General features: G+C 40.8%; 3 protein-coding genes across 4 annotated transcripts; 2 read left to right on the forward strand and 1 right to left on the reverse strand.

Annotated features, from left to right (window-relative positions):
• The first annotated feature begins 1,377 nt into the window (after window positions 1-1,377).
• On the forward strand, window positions 1,378-5,317 carry zgc:112334 (uncharacterized protein LOC619199 homolog). Its single transcript, XM_068316281.1, has 11 exons — window positions 1,378-1,530; window positions 2,015-2,122; window positions 2,215-2,311; window positions 3,240-3,374; window positions 3,455-3,653; window positions 3,736-3,867; window positions 4,007-4,106; window positions 4,486-4,657; window positions 4,799-4,943; window positions 5,027-5,081; window positions 5,171-5,317. Exons 1-11 carry the CDS (start codon window positions 1,489-1,491, stop codon window positions 5,315-5,317), a joined length of 1,332 nt encoding a protein of 443 aa, XP_068172382.1. The 5' UTR covers window positions 1,378-1,488.
• Window positions 5,318-6,864: 1,547 nt separating this feature from the next.
• ndufaf3 (NADH:ubiquinone oxidoreductase complex assembly factor) lies at window positions 6,865-8,743 on the reverse strand. The gene is made up of 5 exons (XM_068316282.1): window positions 8,609-8,743; window positions 7,695-7,887; window positions 7,472-7,538; window positions 7,115-7,215; window positions 6,865-7,004 (listed from the first exon to the last, which is right to left on the reverse strand). Exons 1-5 carry the CDS (start codon window positions 8,680-8,682, stop codon window positions 6,897-6,899), a joined length of 543 nt encoding a protein of 180 aa, XP_068172383.1. The 5' UTR covers window positions 8,683-8,743; the 3' UTR covers window positions 6,865-6,896.
• Window positions 8,744-9,193: 450 nt separating this feature from the next.
• nckipsd (NCK interacting protein with SH3 domain) lies at window positions 9,194-19,616 on the forward strand. Of its 2 annotated transcripts, none has more exons than XM_068315028.1 (13): window positions 9,194-9,511; window positions 10,304-10,416; window positions 10,494-10,704; window positions 13,070-13,145; window positions 13,457-13,986; window positions 14,627-14,797; window positions 14,891-14,908; window positions 15,073-15,211; window positions 15,317-15,397; window positions 16,056-16,184; window positions 17,134-17,223; window positions 17,313-17,485; window positions 17,629-19,616. In XM_068315028.1, the coding sequence occupies exons 1-13, from the start codon at window positions 9,341-9,343 to the stop codon at window positions 17,851-17,853; spliced, it is 2,127 nt and encodes a 708-aa protein (XP_068171129.1). In that variant the 5' UTR covers window positions 9,194-9,340; the 3' UTR covers window positions 17,854-19,616. The 2 variants fall into 2 exon arrangements, with proteins under 2 accessions (XP_068171129.1, XP_068171128.1); XM_068315027.1 differs by having other exon boundaries at window positions 14,891-14,977; window positions 17,629-19,615.
• Window positions 19,617-19,811: the final 195 nt, after the last annotated feature.

The following is a 19,811-nucleotide window of genomic DNA, read 5'->3' on the forward strand; positions in this document are numbered from 1 at the left end:
CAACAACAACAACAACAACAACAAAACCTACATGCCAGATAAGAATGAAAGACAAAATAAAAATAGGTCAACTAAAATACAAAAGGGCATGTTTGAAGTTCTTTTTTAACTGCTCACAGACTTTGCCCTCTTGATGTGAAAGGGCAGGGTGTTCCACAGTTTGGTGCATAATTCATAAAAGCAGCTTTCCCTCTTTGTCTGTGAAGTGCTTTGGACATGATTACAAGACCAGCTTTGGAGGATGCCAGGGCGTTTTGTGTTTGATAACGTATTAAAAGGTCGGAGACATAAAAAAGGTTTATATACCATATGGGCTTTGTACAAATTTAAAAGAAGCCATTGCAGTTCCCCTAAACCACGAATGATGATTTCTTTTTTAGTCTATTTATGGAAGAGTTTATGTTAAATTTTGTTGTTGCTTTTTAAGATACATATAAATGTGTCTCTCGGCTGACCTGGTAACACCTCATAAACCTCCCCGGAAGAACTAAATAAGGTGTCTGTGGAGAGGGAAGGAGTTGAAGATGAATGGATGGATGGATGGTTGGATGGATGGATGGATGGATGGATGGATGGATGGATGGATGGATAGAAATGAGTTGTGTCACAGTTGTGAAATGTAAAAGCCATTTGTTTAATCACACATTGTTCCATTACAGTGCGCCCCCGTTACTCGCGGTTAATGCGTTCCAGGAACCACACGTGATTAACGAATTCCGCGATAGAAAGTATTTACATTAATATTTACTGTAATTTAAACGTTTATGAACCCTCCCCATACTGACATTAAACCATCTTTTATCTGTATTACCTTTTCACACACTTTTATCGACTGTTTAAAGCACTTTTGTGTCTCACGGAAGTCCGAGACTCACTGAACGTATCACACTTCCGGATGCCGTCAGCCAATAAAATGCACGTACAGTATCACATGACTGCCTACCAAAAATTTGCGATGAGGTGAAGTCGCGAGCGTTGATGCATGAATGCACGAGGGCGCACTGTATTTCATTACAGTATTAGTCAGACTCTGTTACTTTGTTACAGTTATTAAATGTGTCACAGAAACATTATGCATTATATTATATCATATTGATATATATTAAGTTTTCTCTCTCACACACTCACACATGCACGCACGCACACACACGCACACACACACACACACTTGCTCACATGCATACACACACACACACACACACACACAGACAGACAGACACACACACACACACACACACACACACACACACACACACACACACACACACACACACACACACACACACACACACACAAATAGATGTGCCAGTCTTAAGAGGATTATGGGAGGTGGACTACAATGCAATTACTGTCACTTGTCATCATCATACCTGTCTCTATCTGTCTTCAAATATGCATCTGCTGCTGCACACAAACAAACACAGACACACACGATGAGAAGCTCTAAAACACAATGAATCAGTGAGCAACAAGTGGACAGACTTTAAGATGGAGGAATATGATATTATTGTTCTGGGAACTGGACTGAAGGTAAGAAAACTGTTCATTATAAACAAGTAGTCTATTGAAGTGTAGGGAAAATTGCAAATATCTGTCATTTCCTGAGACATTACATTTGGTGGGCTACACTTTTGGGCACGGAAATTCTAATTTGTTATTGCAAAGAGTTGATATGTAAGCAGAGTTTATATTTGACCACAGCTAATATCTCACTGACCTAAAATAGTTTAATTCATGTATGTTAAGAATTGATTAAAATATTCAGTATTATCATGAACCTATGAACCTTTTGTACATAGATCCTAAACATTAAGTGAATTACTTGTTCCATCATTCCATTCCATTCATTTAATCACAAGTAAAATGGTATCTAGTACACGGTTCATTCACTCACAGACCTACTGAGCACCCATAGGTTGATTGAGAGACTCACAACGAAGGGATGACATCATTATGCTGTAATCGGTCCCTATCCTGACAGTGTACTGTTCTCCTAAACCCCTGTTCATCTCAGGAATGCATCCTCTCTGGTTTGTTGGCTCAAAGTGGGAAAAAGGTTCTCCACATTGACAGGAATTCTTACTGTGGAGGAGAGAGTGCTTCCATTTCCCCCCTTGAGCAGGTGTGTCCACATGAACATTAACATCACATGAGCGTTCATGCACATGCTTCCTGATCAGTGGTGTTCATCATCTACTTTTTCTATATTCACAGCTGTACAAGAAATTCAAGGTTCCAGGTCCTGCTAAGTTTATGGACTCCGGAAAAGAGTGGAATGTTGATCTTATCCCCAAATTCTTTCTTGCCAGTGGTGAGAGCCAAGTGTTAGTCTGATTTTTACTGTTGCCAACAGAGTTGAGCCTGAACCTGAAATACATCCAATCACCCATATCTGTTTGTTTGTTTGTTTGTTTGTTTGTTTGTTTGTTTGTTTGTTTGTTTGTTTACAAGAGATGTCAGAAATGTTTCGATGGATTTCAGAGACCGTTTGCAGGCTGATTGGCTGAGATCCAAGTCAGTGGATTCTGAATAAGATTAGGATATAGGTCAAAGATTTTAGTTTTGACTCTGTTAACATTTTGAGACACCTTTTGACATTTTCATGAATTTATATGAGATGTCTATTGTAAAAATGTGGCATATTTATAATTATTAATGTTTTATAATATAGGGCAGCACAGTGGAGCAGTGGGTAATGCTGTTACCTCGCAGCAAGAAGGTTCTGTGTTCGATTCCTTTCTGTGTGGAGTTTGCATGTTGTGGGTATGTTGTTGTATGTTTGTGGATTGTCTGGTTTCCCACATCCAAAACCAAGCAGATTAGGTGAATTTATCGCTCCAAGAACATGGATGGATGGATGGAATATTGTGTTTTAATTAATATATAATTAAATATACAATTACATGAGTCAGTTTGTTTCTGGATTGTATGTATATTTTTTGTATTTATAGAATAACAAAATATTAAGAAATATATAAATGTGTACATTTTCAGAATTTCATATGGGTGTTTGTTTTCTATGTAAATGGGGGGTTTTTTTAGTTGTTTTTTTCTTAAACTGTTGTTGCTCTGATGAACAAGAACATTAATTTAAGCTTTTGCTGTGGTTTGATGACTTGATTGTTGGTGCAGGTAGTCACTGAGACTAGTTTATTTGTACAATAAATTGTTTGAATTATGTAAGTGTAAATGAGGGTAAATACTTCATTTTTGTACTCTGTATTGTGTCCTTACATCAGATGATCTGGTGAAGATCTTGTTGCACACTGAGGTCACTCGGTATTTGGACTTCAAAGTTGTCCAAGGCAGCTACGTCTACAAAGCAGGCAAAGTGCATAAAGTCCCCGGCACAGAGGAAGATACCCATGCTTCAGGTAATGAACAGAATTTTTTTTTTTTTTTTTAAACATTTCTTGACTACGTATAACCAAGTGTATATTTAATAAAATCTCAGATCTGTTGGGAATGTTTGACAAGAGGAGGTTCCGGAAGCTGCTGCTCTTTGCCCTGAACTTTGATGTGAGAAACCCTCGGACCTACCAGGACATGGAACCTGAGAAAACAACCACACGGGACCTCTTTTGTCACTTTGACCTGGGAATGGATGTCATAGAATTCACAGGTCACGCCATCGCCTTACACAGCAATGACAGGTCAGTCACATGAACCCCCACAAACCAGGTAAAAGATGATCCTTGGAGTTCAAACTTGCTGAGTCTTGTGGCGACCCTTTAGTTACCTGGATCAGCCGTGTCTGGAGACCATCAGAAGGATCAAGCTGTACTCAGAGTCTCTGTCCCGCCATGAAATCAGTCCCTACATCTATCCGGTGTATGGGCTGGGAGAACTGCCACAGGGATTTGCCAGGTTCTCCTGAAATCTTTTCATCATCCTATTTGTATAGAGCAGCACATCATTTATTAATTTTTTTAAACTGTGGATGAAATGCTCAGGAATACAGTAACTGTGGACCGTGTTAGTTTATCCAACTTGTTTCTGAGTTCAGACTGAGTGCAGAATATGGAGGAACCTTCCTGTTAAACAGAGCTGTGGATGAGATTGTGATGGACAACGGCAGAGTGAACGCAGTGAGGTCTGATGGGAAGGCAAGTGAACCCACATGTAAAGAAAAGATGAGGGGGAAATGTCTAGCAAGACAAATTTTAGTGACTTTAAAGTTGGATTTTATCAAGAACAGAAGAGTTTATAAAATATAATTTATTATAATCTGTTAGATAGGCAGCTGGAATGTTTTCATTAATCATTTACTACCAGAAATGAAATATACTCAGCAATTATTTATATAATCATTTAAATATTTATACCTGCAAAAACATTGTTTGGCTACGGGTTTGCAATTGTTTCTGAATTATTTTAATTTATTTAAATTTATCTGAAATCATTTTAAGATCTGCTGTATGAGCTGAACAAAGGAGGTCTTGTGTTTTTGTGCAATGAGTTCTTAATTCTGCTGCATTTGTCCAGCTGTTCTACTGTAAGCAGCTCATCTGCGATCCGAGCTACGTTCATAGCCGAGTGAGGAAAGTGGGACGAGTGATCAGAGTTACATGTCTGCTGAATCACCCGGTGAAAAACACCCACAAAGCGAGTTCCTGTCAAATCATCATCCCACAGACGCAGCTCGACAGAAAATCAGGTGAAGAATCAGGTTCACATTTCAGTTTTATTCCAGTGTTACTGCCGGATGTATGACTTGTATGAAAACATTTGGTGAAATATTTATGTCAAAGTTAACGACAGACACTTATAACTCATATGAAGTGTTTTGCCCACGCAGACATCTATATATCCGTGGTGTCCCACGCTCACAATGTGGCCAAAGACGGGCTTTACATCGCCACAGTCAGCACCACCGCAGAAACCAAGAACCCGGAGAAAGAAGTTCAACCAGCGCTGGAGCTCCTCGAACCCATCATGCAGAAGTCAGGCATACACTGTTAGTCGCTTTTGTAAAAACATTTCAAACGTCAGGTTAATTCTATGATCGATGTCTCCTTCCATATAGATTTGTCTCAGTTCGCAACCTTTTAATTCCCAACGACGATGGACGCAGGAGTCAGGTAAGGAGTGGAATGTGTGGATTACGCAGCATGAACAAGAAAATAAATGTATTTTTTGTGTCATGTATGTTCTTTTTACAATTTGTTAGATATTTATTTCCCGGTCTTTTGATGCAACAAATCACTTTGAGAACGAGTGCGAGGATATCAAGGACCTGTACCACCGGATCACAGGAGCGGAGCTGTGCTTCAGAGACGCGCGGAGACACCAGTCCCACAGCTCCAACGACGACTGAGGAAGACTACGATGAAGGCTGAGGAAGACTACGATGAAGGCTGAGGAGGATTCCAGCATCAGGACCGAACCATCCCACAACCAGGAGGCCCCATGTGGTGTTATGTGTGTTTTTACTGTAGTTTATTTACTAAAACTTTCAGTTTTGTGAAATGTTGTAAAACATATGTTGCTGAAAAATAGCTTGAAAAACATTTTTTCATTCTGTTAATCCTTTATATTCCGTTCGTTTGAATCTGCAGTGTTTTAATAATAGACAAAAAATAATGCTAATCATTTTTAACATCAATTCATAGGTTTTATTGTTTACAATCCCAAAGTAAAATCTTGGGCACGATTGTTTATTTAAGGCAATGTTTAGATATTAACATATGCTGTGTACATTTCAAGTGAAAATGACTTGAATGATATTTGGATAATTACTTGATCTCTCTAAGACAGCTTCATACTCAGCACTAATGTTTTATAGCAACAGTTGCCTCCTCATTCAGTGTGAAAATTCTTTAGTAAATAATTATAATGAATGATATTTGACTGGAAATACTTAATTTATTCTCTGACAGATTTTTAACATCAGCAAATGAATGGAACATCCTGTGAGTGACAGGGTTTAAACAGTCAGTGCAATTTCAAGCATTTGGCACAGACAGATGATTACAAATGAATCACTGGTGCGCTGAGGATTTGTGGAGTCTCTTATTTATGGAGATTATGTGTGAGAAGGACAAAGCCACTGAATAATGCCATGTGCTGCACACTGGCTACTGGTGGCAGCCTGCTGGAGGCAGATGACAGACTGACGCATGAGTAAAGAGGCTTAACCAAATTAAGGACAATCACCATCATTACCTTGGATGGATGGCTGGAATATAGTCACAAATATTTGTCAATTTTAACACACATTTGTCTGCAACACATGTATTTTAAAAATAATAAAAGTTCCGTGCAGGTATTATCATACATTTATGCAAACATAAAAAAGTAATAAATGGTTAAAAATATCTAAATATTAACTTAGTGCCTTAATATAAATACAAAAACTCAAAATAATGAGAAACAATCTCAAAGCTTATGTGTTGTGTCTCTAAGTAAAGCACAAGTAGTAAGTGGGCAATTCAAAGTGTAGCTGAATCAAATGGAAACCAGCATGAAGTCTGGAGACTGATTGTTAGATTGAAAACCAGTCAGATGTTACGATCTGTGTCCATGTCTCAAGTAGTTCAAACTAATTTATCCAGATGCAAACATTTTTCCTTGTTTCGAGCCACCAGGTAATTATTTTTTAAACACCAAGTCAATATTTGATAGTTTATTATTACATGACTTACAGGATTGTTTCTCACTATATTTGTGGAAAAACATCCATATTGTTCCATATAAAGACTAACTTTATTATCTCATAAACACAAGCATATTACACCTTCTCTGTCATGGGTCCCCGTACTTCATCTGAGTCCTGGACATCAGATGGGTGGAGCTGTGTAAAAGGACAAGAACCATTTCACAGGCCTGAGCTCATTCATAAACCTCGACCCTCCATCTGCATAAAACAGTCCTAGCATCTCTAGCCATCACAGCAATTATTCCTCAGTCAGCTTCAGAGCAGTGATGATGGGTGGAGGGATTAGACCAGCGGCTGCTACACGCCTGTCATTACATAGTAAGTTGAAGGTGGCACAGGCATTCGGCTGCAAGACAAACAGAAAGATAAATCAGAGTAGCTCAAAAGCACCAGAAATCGTTTCCTCCTGTGAGAGATTGTGTACTTGAGTACTCTAACACACTTGGCGTTCTTTACCGTGTCTTGTACTTCCACAGCGATGCCTTTTCTTTTAAGTAGAGCAAGGACAGAGGGATTAATTCGTTCAAGCCGTGCACCTGTGCCTAGCACAAGAATCTCTGCATAAAGGATTATACAGAGAATATCAAAGAAAACAATAACAAAGAATATCAATGATTCCATGAAGGTAACCAAAGTAATTGAATGTATGAATAAAATAAGGCAAGTTGTGTTACAGCCTTCAAGATCCTAACCTGTCGCTGTAGCATTCTCTACCTCTGGCATTAAAATGAAAGAATCATTTTGGAAGAATGATAATAATCACTTTTCCATTTTTCTCCTTCATCAGAAATTCAGAGTCATTTTTATTTTTACCGATTCTTGGCACAACCATGTGGAAAAGTGAGACACTTTCTTCTGTGATCTCTGTGTAGCTGCCAACCTGTGGAGAGTTTAAAAAAAGCCCACATCAAACATGACATGCTGACGAGTCAGCCTCCAATGATGTGTTTGTTTGTCATTGAACCGAACATGACTGAAGGACAAACAGACATGATCCGACAAACTGACAGGAGTGTAGTTGTGTTATTCATCTCACGTTCCACTGGAGGATGGTAGGAGGCAGCACAGCACAGGGACCCATCACTTGGTTGCCACTGATGTTGAATCCTTTGTCACTGTAGCTGTAGATCATAACTCTATTAGCCTCCTTCTTCATGATGGACACGGTGGTGCGCTGGTACAACTCATCATCGGCGGGATTTAATTTATGTGTACGACACAGAAACGGGCTGCAACGAAAGACAGGCACACCAAGTTAGGAAAATATTATATTAACTATAAATGACTAATTATTCTTATATTGCCACTGGGGCTGACAGACCAGCAGCTGCAATAAGTGTCTCAGTTGTAAGCTTTAATTATTTCACAAAATGAAAAACAGAGCGCACTGTAGAGCTGTTGCCATTACTGATAGACAAGACCTTTGGTCTTTATAGGAAAGAAGTGTCCAAGAAACCCTTTTTCAAGTCATTAGATATACATTTTGTTCCCAGACTCTTAAACAATCATAATTTGAACTGAGGTGTGAATTACTGCTCTGTCACCTTCTATCAGTGATGCTGTATAAAGTGAGATGCTGATGGAGTCACACATGCCAGCATGACGCACATGCTTACTCCCATTTCTTTTCTAACAGGAAATATTTTGACATGAATAGAATCAGGCCAGTTTCTGCTCCACAATCATGTCTCCTTTTCAGAATTTCATGTTGTTGTTTTTAAAATAGATCTTTCAAACATCACATTACATTCCGTATCTTACAATGATCGTGTGTCATCTGCTGCAGCAGCCATCAACACTCCGGCGATTGTATTTTAAATTATTTCCGTGAAGATTTAATGACCTCTCCTTCCAGGTTCCACAAAGAGGGGTGAGATTCCAACATTTAAAAGCATGCTAAACTTTCGTTTCCATTCTGAAAACAATCACACGCCTGATTTTGAATCATACCTTAAAAAACCTGTCGCTGCCCGAGAGTAGAGAGAAAACCCCTGAGTTGATCCGTGGAGGAGGATTCTGGCCATGCTTGACAGTGCGTACTAGCTGGCGATCGACAAGGGGGACAACATTCTGTGTAACACTAGCCGCTTGTTTCCGGTGTTGTACAACGCCAAATCGATCAAACCGGAAGTTTAACTATGTGGAAATTTTATCTCAAGGTACAAACCTAACCGCCCTCTTTTTCTACTTACATGAATATTCGTAATAAATTTGTGATTCATGTTGTGTTAAAAAATAAACAAAAAATGGTTCCCATTTCTAAAGTCTGACTAAGTCTAAAACCCAAATTCAAATATAAATCAATTATCTATGCCTCCCACTTCTTAAACTGCCAACAAACAAGTCATGTTGACTTTATTCAGCACAGAGATCTACCATGACCTGGATAATTGAGAACCTTAACAGGCATAACAAATCAAACGTTAAACTGTTTTTAACGGCTCTGCCATTGATTAAAATGCCTGGGGGCGTGTCCATGAACTAACAGCGCCTCAAGCGGCATGTGGCGGAATGACGGGTCAGATGATCTGAGCTGCATGGTAAATAGACAGCGGAGACCTGCTGTGCCATGCCTGCATATCTTCTGTAAATCACCTCCAGTAGAGCTCGTATTGCCCTCGGAGACCTCATATCTTCTGAAATCCCTTCCTTCGCTGTGGGAGTTGATTTAAAGTATTAATTATGTACCGGTCTTTGTACGCCTTCCGATCCGCGGAGCCCAACTCGCTCCACTTCTCAGCCGGAGAAAGCTTCTTAATCCTGGAGAGGAGCAACAAACACTGGTGGCTGGGTTCTCGCTCCACCTCCGGAGAAACGGGCTACATACCAGCTTCATACATCGAAAAAATACAGGTAAAGCACTTCCTGACCATTAAAACATGTAAAGAAACGCATATCCGGCTGAGGTTAAGGAAAATAGTGAGGAGAAGCGTTGAGTGTGGAATTGATGCAATGGAGAAAGACAGTTTGTCTGTTGTGGAATGCAAGCCTGAAGCTAACTGCTTGTTATTGTCACCAATGGGGAGAAGACACGCTGCTTTAAGACCCCATATTGACTGGAGTGGTCGGATGAGGAAGAGTCATGGCCTTCCTGCACTGCAGCTGCTCACTGCGACAGAGGAGAGACAGGAGAGGATGAGACAGAATGAGATATGAGACAGAAAGCCATTGTTTCTGCTCAGCCCGAGGTCACGTGACCCCACTAAAATACACACACACACACACACACACACACACACACACACACACACACACACACTCACATCATATTATATAGTCATGAGTGGATTCCTCCTTCCATAAGGGAGCTGGGATCCAGTCACACCCACATGTGTTCCACGGCGTTCCCACGGATCCGGATGTATTGTGAGCCAGTCAGAACATGTATGTTGTAAAACCCACGTTCAGGTAGGAATGTTGTAGTTAATGTCAGAAGCTGCAGATGTTTGAGAAGGAATGGCCTCTGTGAGCGTGTCACCAGTTAAAAGGCTTTTTTTTTTTTCTTAGATAAGTGCCCCAGTTTGTTTGCGCCTGTCACACACGCCTCCGGCTAGAGCTCTGCTCTTGGTTAAAGTTTAATTAATAATTATGTGCATTAAAGTTTAATATGTTCATCTCCTCCTCCGCTGTGTCCCCTTCTTTCAGGCTCCAGAGCAGGATGAGGTGCTGCAGTCCATTGACAGAGCAATCGAAGGAATCCACAACGTAGCCTTAAAGAACGGAGGCAAATACAATCTGGAGCAGAGAGATGTCCTGCAGTGAGTGGAAATGTGAAATCCTACCTCAGACATTATGTCACTGGTTTCTCTGTATGAATGGCTCGCTTCTGTCATAGGAAATTGATCCATCACAGAAAGGAGACCCTGGCACGACGAAGTTCCTCTTCCTCTGTTCATAAACAAGGCCTCCCGACCTCCAGCAGTGAAATATCTCTGAGCCAGACGCCTCCTCCGCCCAATGGCCTCAACCGAGACTACGGGCGCCAGGGCTCCATGCCGATGTCAGGAAGCATGGACAACATGCAGCGAGAACAGGGCTTTTACCAGGTAATATGTATGTAGTGCACATTAAAACTCTTTATCAAATACTCTGGATCAAGAGATGATATATAATTAGAAAATATTTATTACATGTAAAAGAATTTTTAAAATTCTAACTTGTCAGACCACAGGGTAGTGTTTTTTTCTTCATCTCAGTCCATTTTCAATGAGCTCAGGTCCAGAGAAGGCATCTGTGTTTCCTCCACATGAGTACCAGCTGTCGTTTGTGAACTCAGTTCACAGACAGCAGGTCTTGGGAGTGTTCCCGAGCACATGAAGAGGACCAGAAGATCACAACAATCACTTTAGATTTTCAGTCCTGTTCATTATATTCAGAGACTCTTTCATATTCTATGAATCTATTAATAATATTTTGACTGTGTGCCATGAAATCCCAAAATTCTGGGTTATCATTTCTTAATTGTTGCGCTATTTGCAAGTGTAGTTTTCACTGAGTGGTGAACTGAATGATGCTCTGTAAGACTGAACATCTGATCACAGCCGTACAGCTGATCTGTGAGGACTGTGAGCACAAACAGCAGAAAGACACACGTAGACATATAAGTTACATTACGGTACTGCAGTATTTTATTTTGTTATGTGTTGTTTTAATGTCCTGTAATTATTTCTAGCAAGTGTCAGGAAATAGTACTTTGTTACTTATAATAATGACATTTAAATGATCTGAAATGGTGATTATTGAATGAAATTTAATAAATAACTTATGAACAATTCAACTTACGAACAGCCTCTGGACGTCACATGGGGAAATACGTTAAACTGACGTAACACTCATTATTTCAGTAAAGGAGGGATTCTTCCCCTCAGCTCTCTGCAGTGAGTTCAGTGTGACCTCTCCCACGTCTGCAGCTCACTGCCTCATGTCTGCTGGTGGTGCTGAATCTCTCTCTTTATCTCTATACAGTGGTATGAAAAAGTTTGGGCACCCCTGATCATTTTTCAAGATTTTCATTTGTAAATCACTGGTTGTTTGGATCAGCAATTTCAGTTAAATACATCAAATAGCAGACAAACACAGTGATGTTTGAGAAGGGAAATGAAGTTTATATGATTAACAGAAAGTGTGCAATAATTATTTAAACAAAAGTAGGTAGGTGCATACATTTGGGCACCCTTGTTTTATTGATTTGAGTACCTTTAACACTAATTATTGGAACACAGTTTGTTTGGTAAGCTCATTGACCCTTGACCTGCACACACAGGTGAAGCCAATCACGAGAAAGGGTATTTACGGTGGCCACTTGTAAGTTGGTCTCCTTTTTACATCTTCTCTGAAGAGTGCCAACTTAGGAGCCTCAAAACAACTCTCAAATGACCTGAAAACAAATATTGTTCAACATCATGGGGGGAAGGATACAGTAAACTAGCTCAGAGATTTCAACTGTCAGTTTCTAGTGTGAGGAACGTAGTGAGGAAATGGAAGAACGCAGGTACAGACTCAACTCACAGACCGGCTCCAAAGACCTACAACATGATCTTGCTGCAGATGGTGTCACTGTGCATCGTTCAACTATTCAACACACGTTGCACAAGGAATAAGGTGCTGTGGACTGATGAATGTAAACTTGAGTTATTTGGACATAAGAAGCAGCAGAATGCATGGCAGAAGAATAGCATTCCATGACAAACACACGCTACCCACAGTAAAATTTGGTGGTGGTTCCATCATGTTTTGGGGCTATGTGTCCAGTGCAGGTACTGTGAATCTTGTTAAAGTTGAAGGTCGCGTGGATTCCAGTCCGTATCAGCAGATTCTTGTGAACAATTTTCAAGAATCGGTGACAAAGTTGCTGAGGCTGGAAACTTTATGTCCCCAGACCTGAATATTATTTAAGTCTGGGGACTGAATAATATTCCATACCGATCCGGTATAGTAGTCATAGAATTGATTCGCATGTTTGATTTGGCAAAAGTTTTACTTTGGATGCCTTTCCTGACACAACCCTCTGTATTTATCTGGACTTGGGACCGGCACAATAAGACACTGGCTCGTGGTGCCCTCTTGCGGCTACACTGTTTGCTTTATGATGTATTTAACCGAAAGTGCTGATCCAAACAACCATTGACTTATAAAGGAAAATCTTGAAATTGATCAGGGGGATATATACACACACACACACACACACATATATGTATATATATAGTGCAACCTCGTTCTTTGCGGTTAACGCGTTCCAGGAACCACACACAATTAATGAATTCCGCGATAGAGCTACGAAGTATTTATGGTAATTTAAATCTGTGATGAGGTGAAGTTGCGAGCGTTGATGCGCGAATGCGTGAGGGCACATTGTATATCTAAATACTTTGTACTTATATAAATAAAATGTGTAATTTCTCCTGCTTGCAGGTGCCTCCTCAGGCTCGGCGTGCAGCTCCGATCACCCCACCTCCGCCGGAGAAGCAGCGCAGCAGCCGGCGTCCAGGTCAGGCCTGAAGGGCGCAGCAGCGTTCTGTTTCCACCACAGAGCTCACAGCTTCACCTCAGCCTCACTGTCACAGCAACGTGTTCCTGCTGCTACTTTTAGCTGACGTGTCTCACTGCAGCTTTTACTGCACAAACACACTCTATACTTAGTCAAGTCATTCCTGTTCACACTCCTCTCTGTAACCAGAGCTCTCTCTCTCTCTCTCCCTCTCTCTCTCTCTCTCTCTCTCTCTCTCTCTCTCTCTCTCTCTCTCTCTGTGTGTCTCTCTCTCTCTCTCTCTGTGTGTCTCTCTCTCTCTCTCTCAACAGATCCAGAGGTTCCATCACAGGGGTCCTCTCTCCCCCCGTCCCCTGCTCCCTCCCTCTCAATCAGCACCACCTCTCTGGAGTCTGGCTCCTCCCCCTCCGATGTCAGCCTGCCCAGTGTTTCCAGCACCCCCCCTCCTCCTGTGCCATCCCGTGTGAAGCCCACCGCACCGCTCCAAGAAGCCCCGCCCTCAAACTCCTCTCCTCAACCGGCTCCTGCAAAGAAAAGCATGGCTCCACAGCCCCCAAAGCCCACCCCTCCCTCACAGCCCAACGTGGAGGAGCAGCCAGAGAGCGAGTGGCCTATCGCCCCCCCATCTGTCGCTGAAAGCCCCCCTCATAGCCCCACTGCACCCGAGCCAGTTCTCATGACTGTGGGAGCTGAACTGATTGAGCTGGTACGGAAGAACACCGGCTTGAGTTACGAACTGTCGCGGGTCGCCGTGGGGGTGGTGGTGGGTCACCTGCAGACGGCCTTACCTCACGCTTTCTCCGACATGGAGCGAGTTCTTCTCTCGCTGGTGGAGAGCAAGGTCAGAAACTTTTCATTACATCACGTCCTGAAGCCTTTTCTAGTTGGAGAGGTTCTGTTTTACACCTCAGTCTGCGACGAGTGGTTTTGAAATACAATAGAGGGTCCCATAATATCAATCAGTTTCTTTTTCTTTGGTGCAGTTTTTCCAGAGTCGAACCGTGTTTGAAATTCACTGCTGACTTTCCTGACAGGTGTGTCTGTTCCATTCAGGGGGTGTAAGTTGTTTAATAGCATGTGACATAACTCCAAACAGTGATCACTTAAAGTTTCTGGTGACATCCTGTGTTTCCATGGTGATACAAGTCCACATTCCAACACCACTCATCCAGTTGAAAGGCCTGAAGTGCTGTGGGTCTGTTAGACGTCACCCCAGTGTTTCTAGCTAGAGGAAACTTGACATAGATAAAAATAAAAAGAGACGGATTTACCTGTGAAACAGTCCAATCAGGTGTTTCAAGCATTCCACATCTTTTTGTTTTCACCTCATTAACTGCAGGGCTAATGTGTTGTAACTCATGTGCACAATGTGTTCTTTAAGTTGAGAACATTTTTGCTAGACGAGTCGAGCAGCAGTGGAACGTTTCTCTGGGCTGGTTTTTTCAGGTTGAAGGAACAAACGTTTGGTTTGGTGTCTGTAGGATTTGAGTGCAGCACTGCCGGGGGGGCAGGTATGTCACGACGAGCAAAGGCTGGAGGTGATCTTCAGCGACCTCGCCCGTCACCGGGACGACTCCCAGCAGCGCAGCTGGGCTCTTCACGAGGACCATGCAGTCATCGCTTGTTACCTGGAGGAGCTGCTGAAGATACTGGTATGAAGCAGGAAGATACTGGTATGAAGCAGGAAGCTGCTTCATAAATTGCTGCTGTGACGATTGACAGTTGTTTATCTTATTTTCTCCTAGACTGATGCAGACCCAGAGGTGTGTAAGAGGATGTGCAAAAGCAACAACTATGAGAATGTGCTGTCTCTGGTTTCATATTATCAGATGGTAATTCATTATAACACAGTATTTTATATTGAACAAACTAAAACTGAGATTCCTCTGATGCGTTGGCTCGTTGTTCCTGTTGTGTGGCTCTACAGGAGCTCCGAGTGTCTCTGCGGTTGCTGCTGCTCAAAGTCTTCGGAGCGATGTGTAGCCTGGATGCTGCGATCATCTCCACTTTCCTGAACTCCATCCTCCCCATGGAGCTGGCCAGAGACCTGCAGACCGACAAGCAAGGTGAGAATATGGATATGTTAACGTTTCTGATGTGTAATCACAATTAAAATCAATATTGGTTAACCATTTTAGCGATCTATTTCTTGATTGTTTCTCTTTTCTCAGAACATCAGAAGATGTGCTACACAGCTTTGGTACTGACTATGATTTTCTCAATGGGCGAGCAGGTGCCATATCATCACTATGGTAAGATGTTCCATCAACATTTCTAATATTCATTTGTTCATTCATTCATTTATTCATTTATTTATTTATTTTTTCTTTCCAGATATGCTATTATAGCAGACTTCACCTTTATCACATTAACAACATTAACAACAACATCCGAAAAAGAAAAAAAGGGTTGACCGGTAAATTCCATTTGGCTTGTAAAATAGCCGTCCCCGGAATCAACAACATCTCTCTATAATATTTTGTCAATCAAATTCATTCATTAAACGTCACATTTAGATTATTTTATTGTGGTACATTGCTGTTTTGAACCATTCATTCAGTCCAAAAAGATGTGCGTGCTTGCACACGTCTTAACTCTGTTCTTGGAGTGACTTCAGTTTTGCTAATGACCATTTAATCGTCCATTTCGTGTGATGTTTCTGGAAGAATTTATGTTGTGTGTGCCAAATTAATTTTTTGCATTGTGTGACTGAGATGATGTTGGAGTCTGTGCCTGCCCATCACTAATGAACATTATCAATCATCAAGGAAGAACTTTGTGTGAAGCTTTACAATCGATGACCCTTTGTCTGAAGGTTATGTCTGTAGTGCGAAATGGTGTGTTAAAAGATGTGTGAAGGAGATTATGTGTCCTTTAAATAATCACACTCCTGAACCTCCCTGTTTTCAGATCACTTAAATGCTGACTTTGTTGAGTTCCTGCTGGGTGTGGTGGAGGACGGGCTTCCCTCTGACCCCACAGAGCAGCTGCCTGACATCTTCCTGAACCTCGTTCTGGCCTTCAACCTGCACCACACGGGTGAGGAAGCCCCCGGTGACGTTACACAGCAGACATGAGTGACGGCTCGCTAAACAGTTGGGCGCACTGACTAGACTTGACTGAAAGGCAAAGCTTTCTTCCCATTAATCCACGTTGTTTGAGCATAAAAACGGGTTGAGCCGGGTACTCATTTCAGACGAGTATCCGGTACGGATAAAGCATTTTTGATGAGTATGAGCTTGACATGAGTAAAACTCGTCAATACTCTTTCTCTTTCTGAAGGAAAATCCTCATAACGAGCAATCCCCAAAATTTTTTGCGCCACGGACCGGTTTCATCTAAGACGATATTTTCACGAACAGGCTTTCATTTGCTCGGTAATCGTTAATGACGCCAGGACAGCTGTAATCTAATAATAAATCATCCGTAGTGGTTTTATGTAAAATGCAGACATCAACAGACAATAAACAACCTTTTTTTCATAAATTGATAATATCTCTGTAAACAAAATAATTTTAAGAAATTATTAAAAAATAAAATATCTTTAGATTGGTAATCAAAAAAATTGTGAAATTGTGTTGAGTATGACAGTTCTTGTTCATACATACTTTGTAGTTCATAATTTCCTATTGCATGCATTGTATTCATTAATGCACTTCATTTTCTGAGTTCATAAAAAACATGTGTAAATAGTTCTCTTGCTTTTGTGATCAAAAGCATTATTTTGAATCTCAATTGTGAGGCTGTTCTGTAAATAGTTTAAAATAAACAATATAGCAACTTGTGATCAATCCATATCAATTTCAGACTTAAAATAATATACAGATTTAAGCCCCACCCATTTCTGCTCAAATCACACCCACTTCCGGTTAAGTCCCGCCCATTCCGAGTACAGACACGGGTACAGATAATTTAGATGGCTGAACAGATACAGATAGTGGTGTACTTGCTCATCCCTTATAAAAACATTTCTGTTTTTGTTGCCTAGCACCCAGCGGCAATGTCGTCATGCAGGAGCTGAAGAAGAAAAATGTGAAGATTCTATCAGAGAAAGTGCTGCTGCTCCTGAACAGAGGCGGTAAAAATACCACATATTTGTCACCGCCCTTAGTCTTCTCTTCTGCCGTCTGACACATATATGTTCATTTTTTGCCCTCTCCTCTCCAGACGACCCTGTATGTATGTTCAAACACACCCCGCCTGCTCCTCACTCTGTTCTCAAGTTCCTGCAGGATGTTTTCTCTAGCCAAGAAACGGCTGACATCTTCTACCGCACCGACATGATGGTGATGATCGACATTGCCGTCAGACAAATATCCGACCTCTCACCTGGAGACAGGGTGAGACCCAGACGCCTCACAGACACTGATTCTCATTCTCAACTTTTAAAGAGTAAAAAATATGAAAAAATGAGCTTGCCACATTGGCTGATTTCACATCTGTATCTAAACTGATTATAAATCCTTTCTCCTTGATCTTGCAGCTGCGAATGGAGTATCTCTCCCTCATGCACTCTATAATACGCTCAACCGACTACCTCGAGCACCGACACCGCTTGTCCGACTTGCAGGCGGCGCTGCAGAGGATTCTCAGGGAGGAGGAAGATCCAGGAGAGGATGAAGGCAACGCGACAGCGAAGCAGATGGATAAACTAATAATACAGCAGATCTACAAGGAGTTCCCACAGATCAGTGAGAACCAGGATTAACCATATCAGTATCATGCGGCGTGCTGTAGTCTACTCCTGCAGGGAGGTAAAATATAGCCTGAACATTAGTTAGTGACTTAGCTAGTTAGTTATTGCATCCTTTCAGACTTCCAAAAGCATATCAAAGATTGTGAGCATACATATTCTGTGCCATCCTGTGCTAACAGAAGCCAATCGGTCTGCAGAGCTGCAGCATGAAGGTGATTTCACATTAATGATGCTGTTTTACATCAGTTGTCCCTTCTCTGATAGACCTCATCAAACATGTTGTGGCAATATAACAATAAACCTGTAATGGTCAGTCACACATGACAAAATACAAAACCATAAATACGATACATATACAGTATAGAATGAACTAACTTTAATATACTATTTGAGTTTAAACTGAGTTAGGAACCAGGACTAAACTTTGCTTTAACCAAAATAACGTGAAGCAATTTGAGTTTCAGAAAACATTTAAAAAATTGTGATGAAAAAAAGCAGAATTTCCTATTTCTACAAAACATCGCCAATATTAGAACTACAGTAGAAAACCAGAAAACGTTGACTCTTAATGTGCTTCCCTGTTAGCAGAACCAAACCGTGGTATTACTGAGAGAATGATTTTCTTTATGATAGTATGACTTCCTTCCTTAAAATCATTTTCATTCATTATGATTAAAAATTCAGTTCAAGTTGAGTAAGTTTACTGTTCTGATGAAAACACTCTGACTCGTGTGCTCGTGTCTGAGCTTTGTGCAGAGTGAACTTTGCTGCAATATGATGAGTCTCACCTGTGGCTCCTGCACTTTTACTCAGTCTGGCTCTTTTTGCTCTTTCCTGCTCTCCAAACATTGGGAATCATTTTTTACTTATGCAAAACTTAACAAGCTTGAGAAGCCCGACTGAGGATGGGAAAGGGGGGTGGGGGCGGGGGGTCCGTATGCTGCATTCATACTCTAACTAAATGTTCTACAATAACTTTATAGCTAGATATAATGGTTTAGTGTTGTACTGAGTTACAGTTTCATGGTGGAGAGTTCTTTTCTGCACTATTTAAAAATACAGTCAGTGTTGGTTTCCAGTTATTGATGTAAGACAAGCGTGGATTTACAGATCATCTCTTTAATCCCATGAGTTTAATACAGAAACATAAATGTTTCCTGGTTTCCTCCTCATGAAGTAGTGGTCATTGTTCCCCCAGCTTAGCTTTCACCAATCTGTTCTGGACCCCATCATATGTTTCCGTCAAAGTAGACAAAAATCCAACCGTGAATTTTTGGTTACCATGTTAGTGCGTTGATTGTGTGACTGTTTAGTGTGTGTGTGTGTGTGTGTGTGTGTGTGTGTGTGTGTGTGTGTGTGTGTGTGTGTGTGTGTGTGTGTGTGTGTGTGTGTGTGTGTGTGTGTGTGTGTGTGTGTGTGTGTGTGTGAGAGAGAGAGCATGAAATTTTGTGTTTGTCTTTCAGGATTAATATTGTCAGCAGAAGAGCTAAAGACTGTGTTGTAATAAAACTAATAAAGTTATATTTTAACATTGGAAGTGTTTCACGGTGGTTAATGAGAAAATCATGGTGTACATTCAGGTTTAAAACTTCGTCTGTATATCTTTATATTATATTTAGTCTTTTTAGTTAGATGTAATATTCTGTGGAAACTCTTGAATCAAGACTGAAGTCAACTGTTCAGCTTGGTGTGCATTCTGAAATTCATTTTGAAAGTACAATACACCATTTTATAATTTTAATGGCCAGTTCCTTATTATTGATGACTTCTATATTGGAGAAATTCTTGACATGAAAAAATATAATTTACTAAGAACAATAAAAAACAAATAGAAATCCAAAGCTGGGCTCTTGATTTTTATGTAGTATAGAGTGCTCTATTTACTCTTTCAAAAGAATATGTGTCTTAAAAAGGTATTTTTATCAATAGTAGTAGTAGTAATATTATTAGTAGTATTATTAATGTGGACT

This window comes from Antennarius striatus, chromosome 5 (assembly GCF_040054535.1).
Source record: "Antennarius striatus isolate MH-2024 chromosome 5, ASM4005453v1, whole genome shotgun sequence".
NCBI classification, from domain to species: Eukaryota; Metazoa; Chordata; class Actinopteri; order Lophiiformes; family Antennariidae; genus Antennarius; species Antennarius striatus.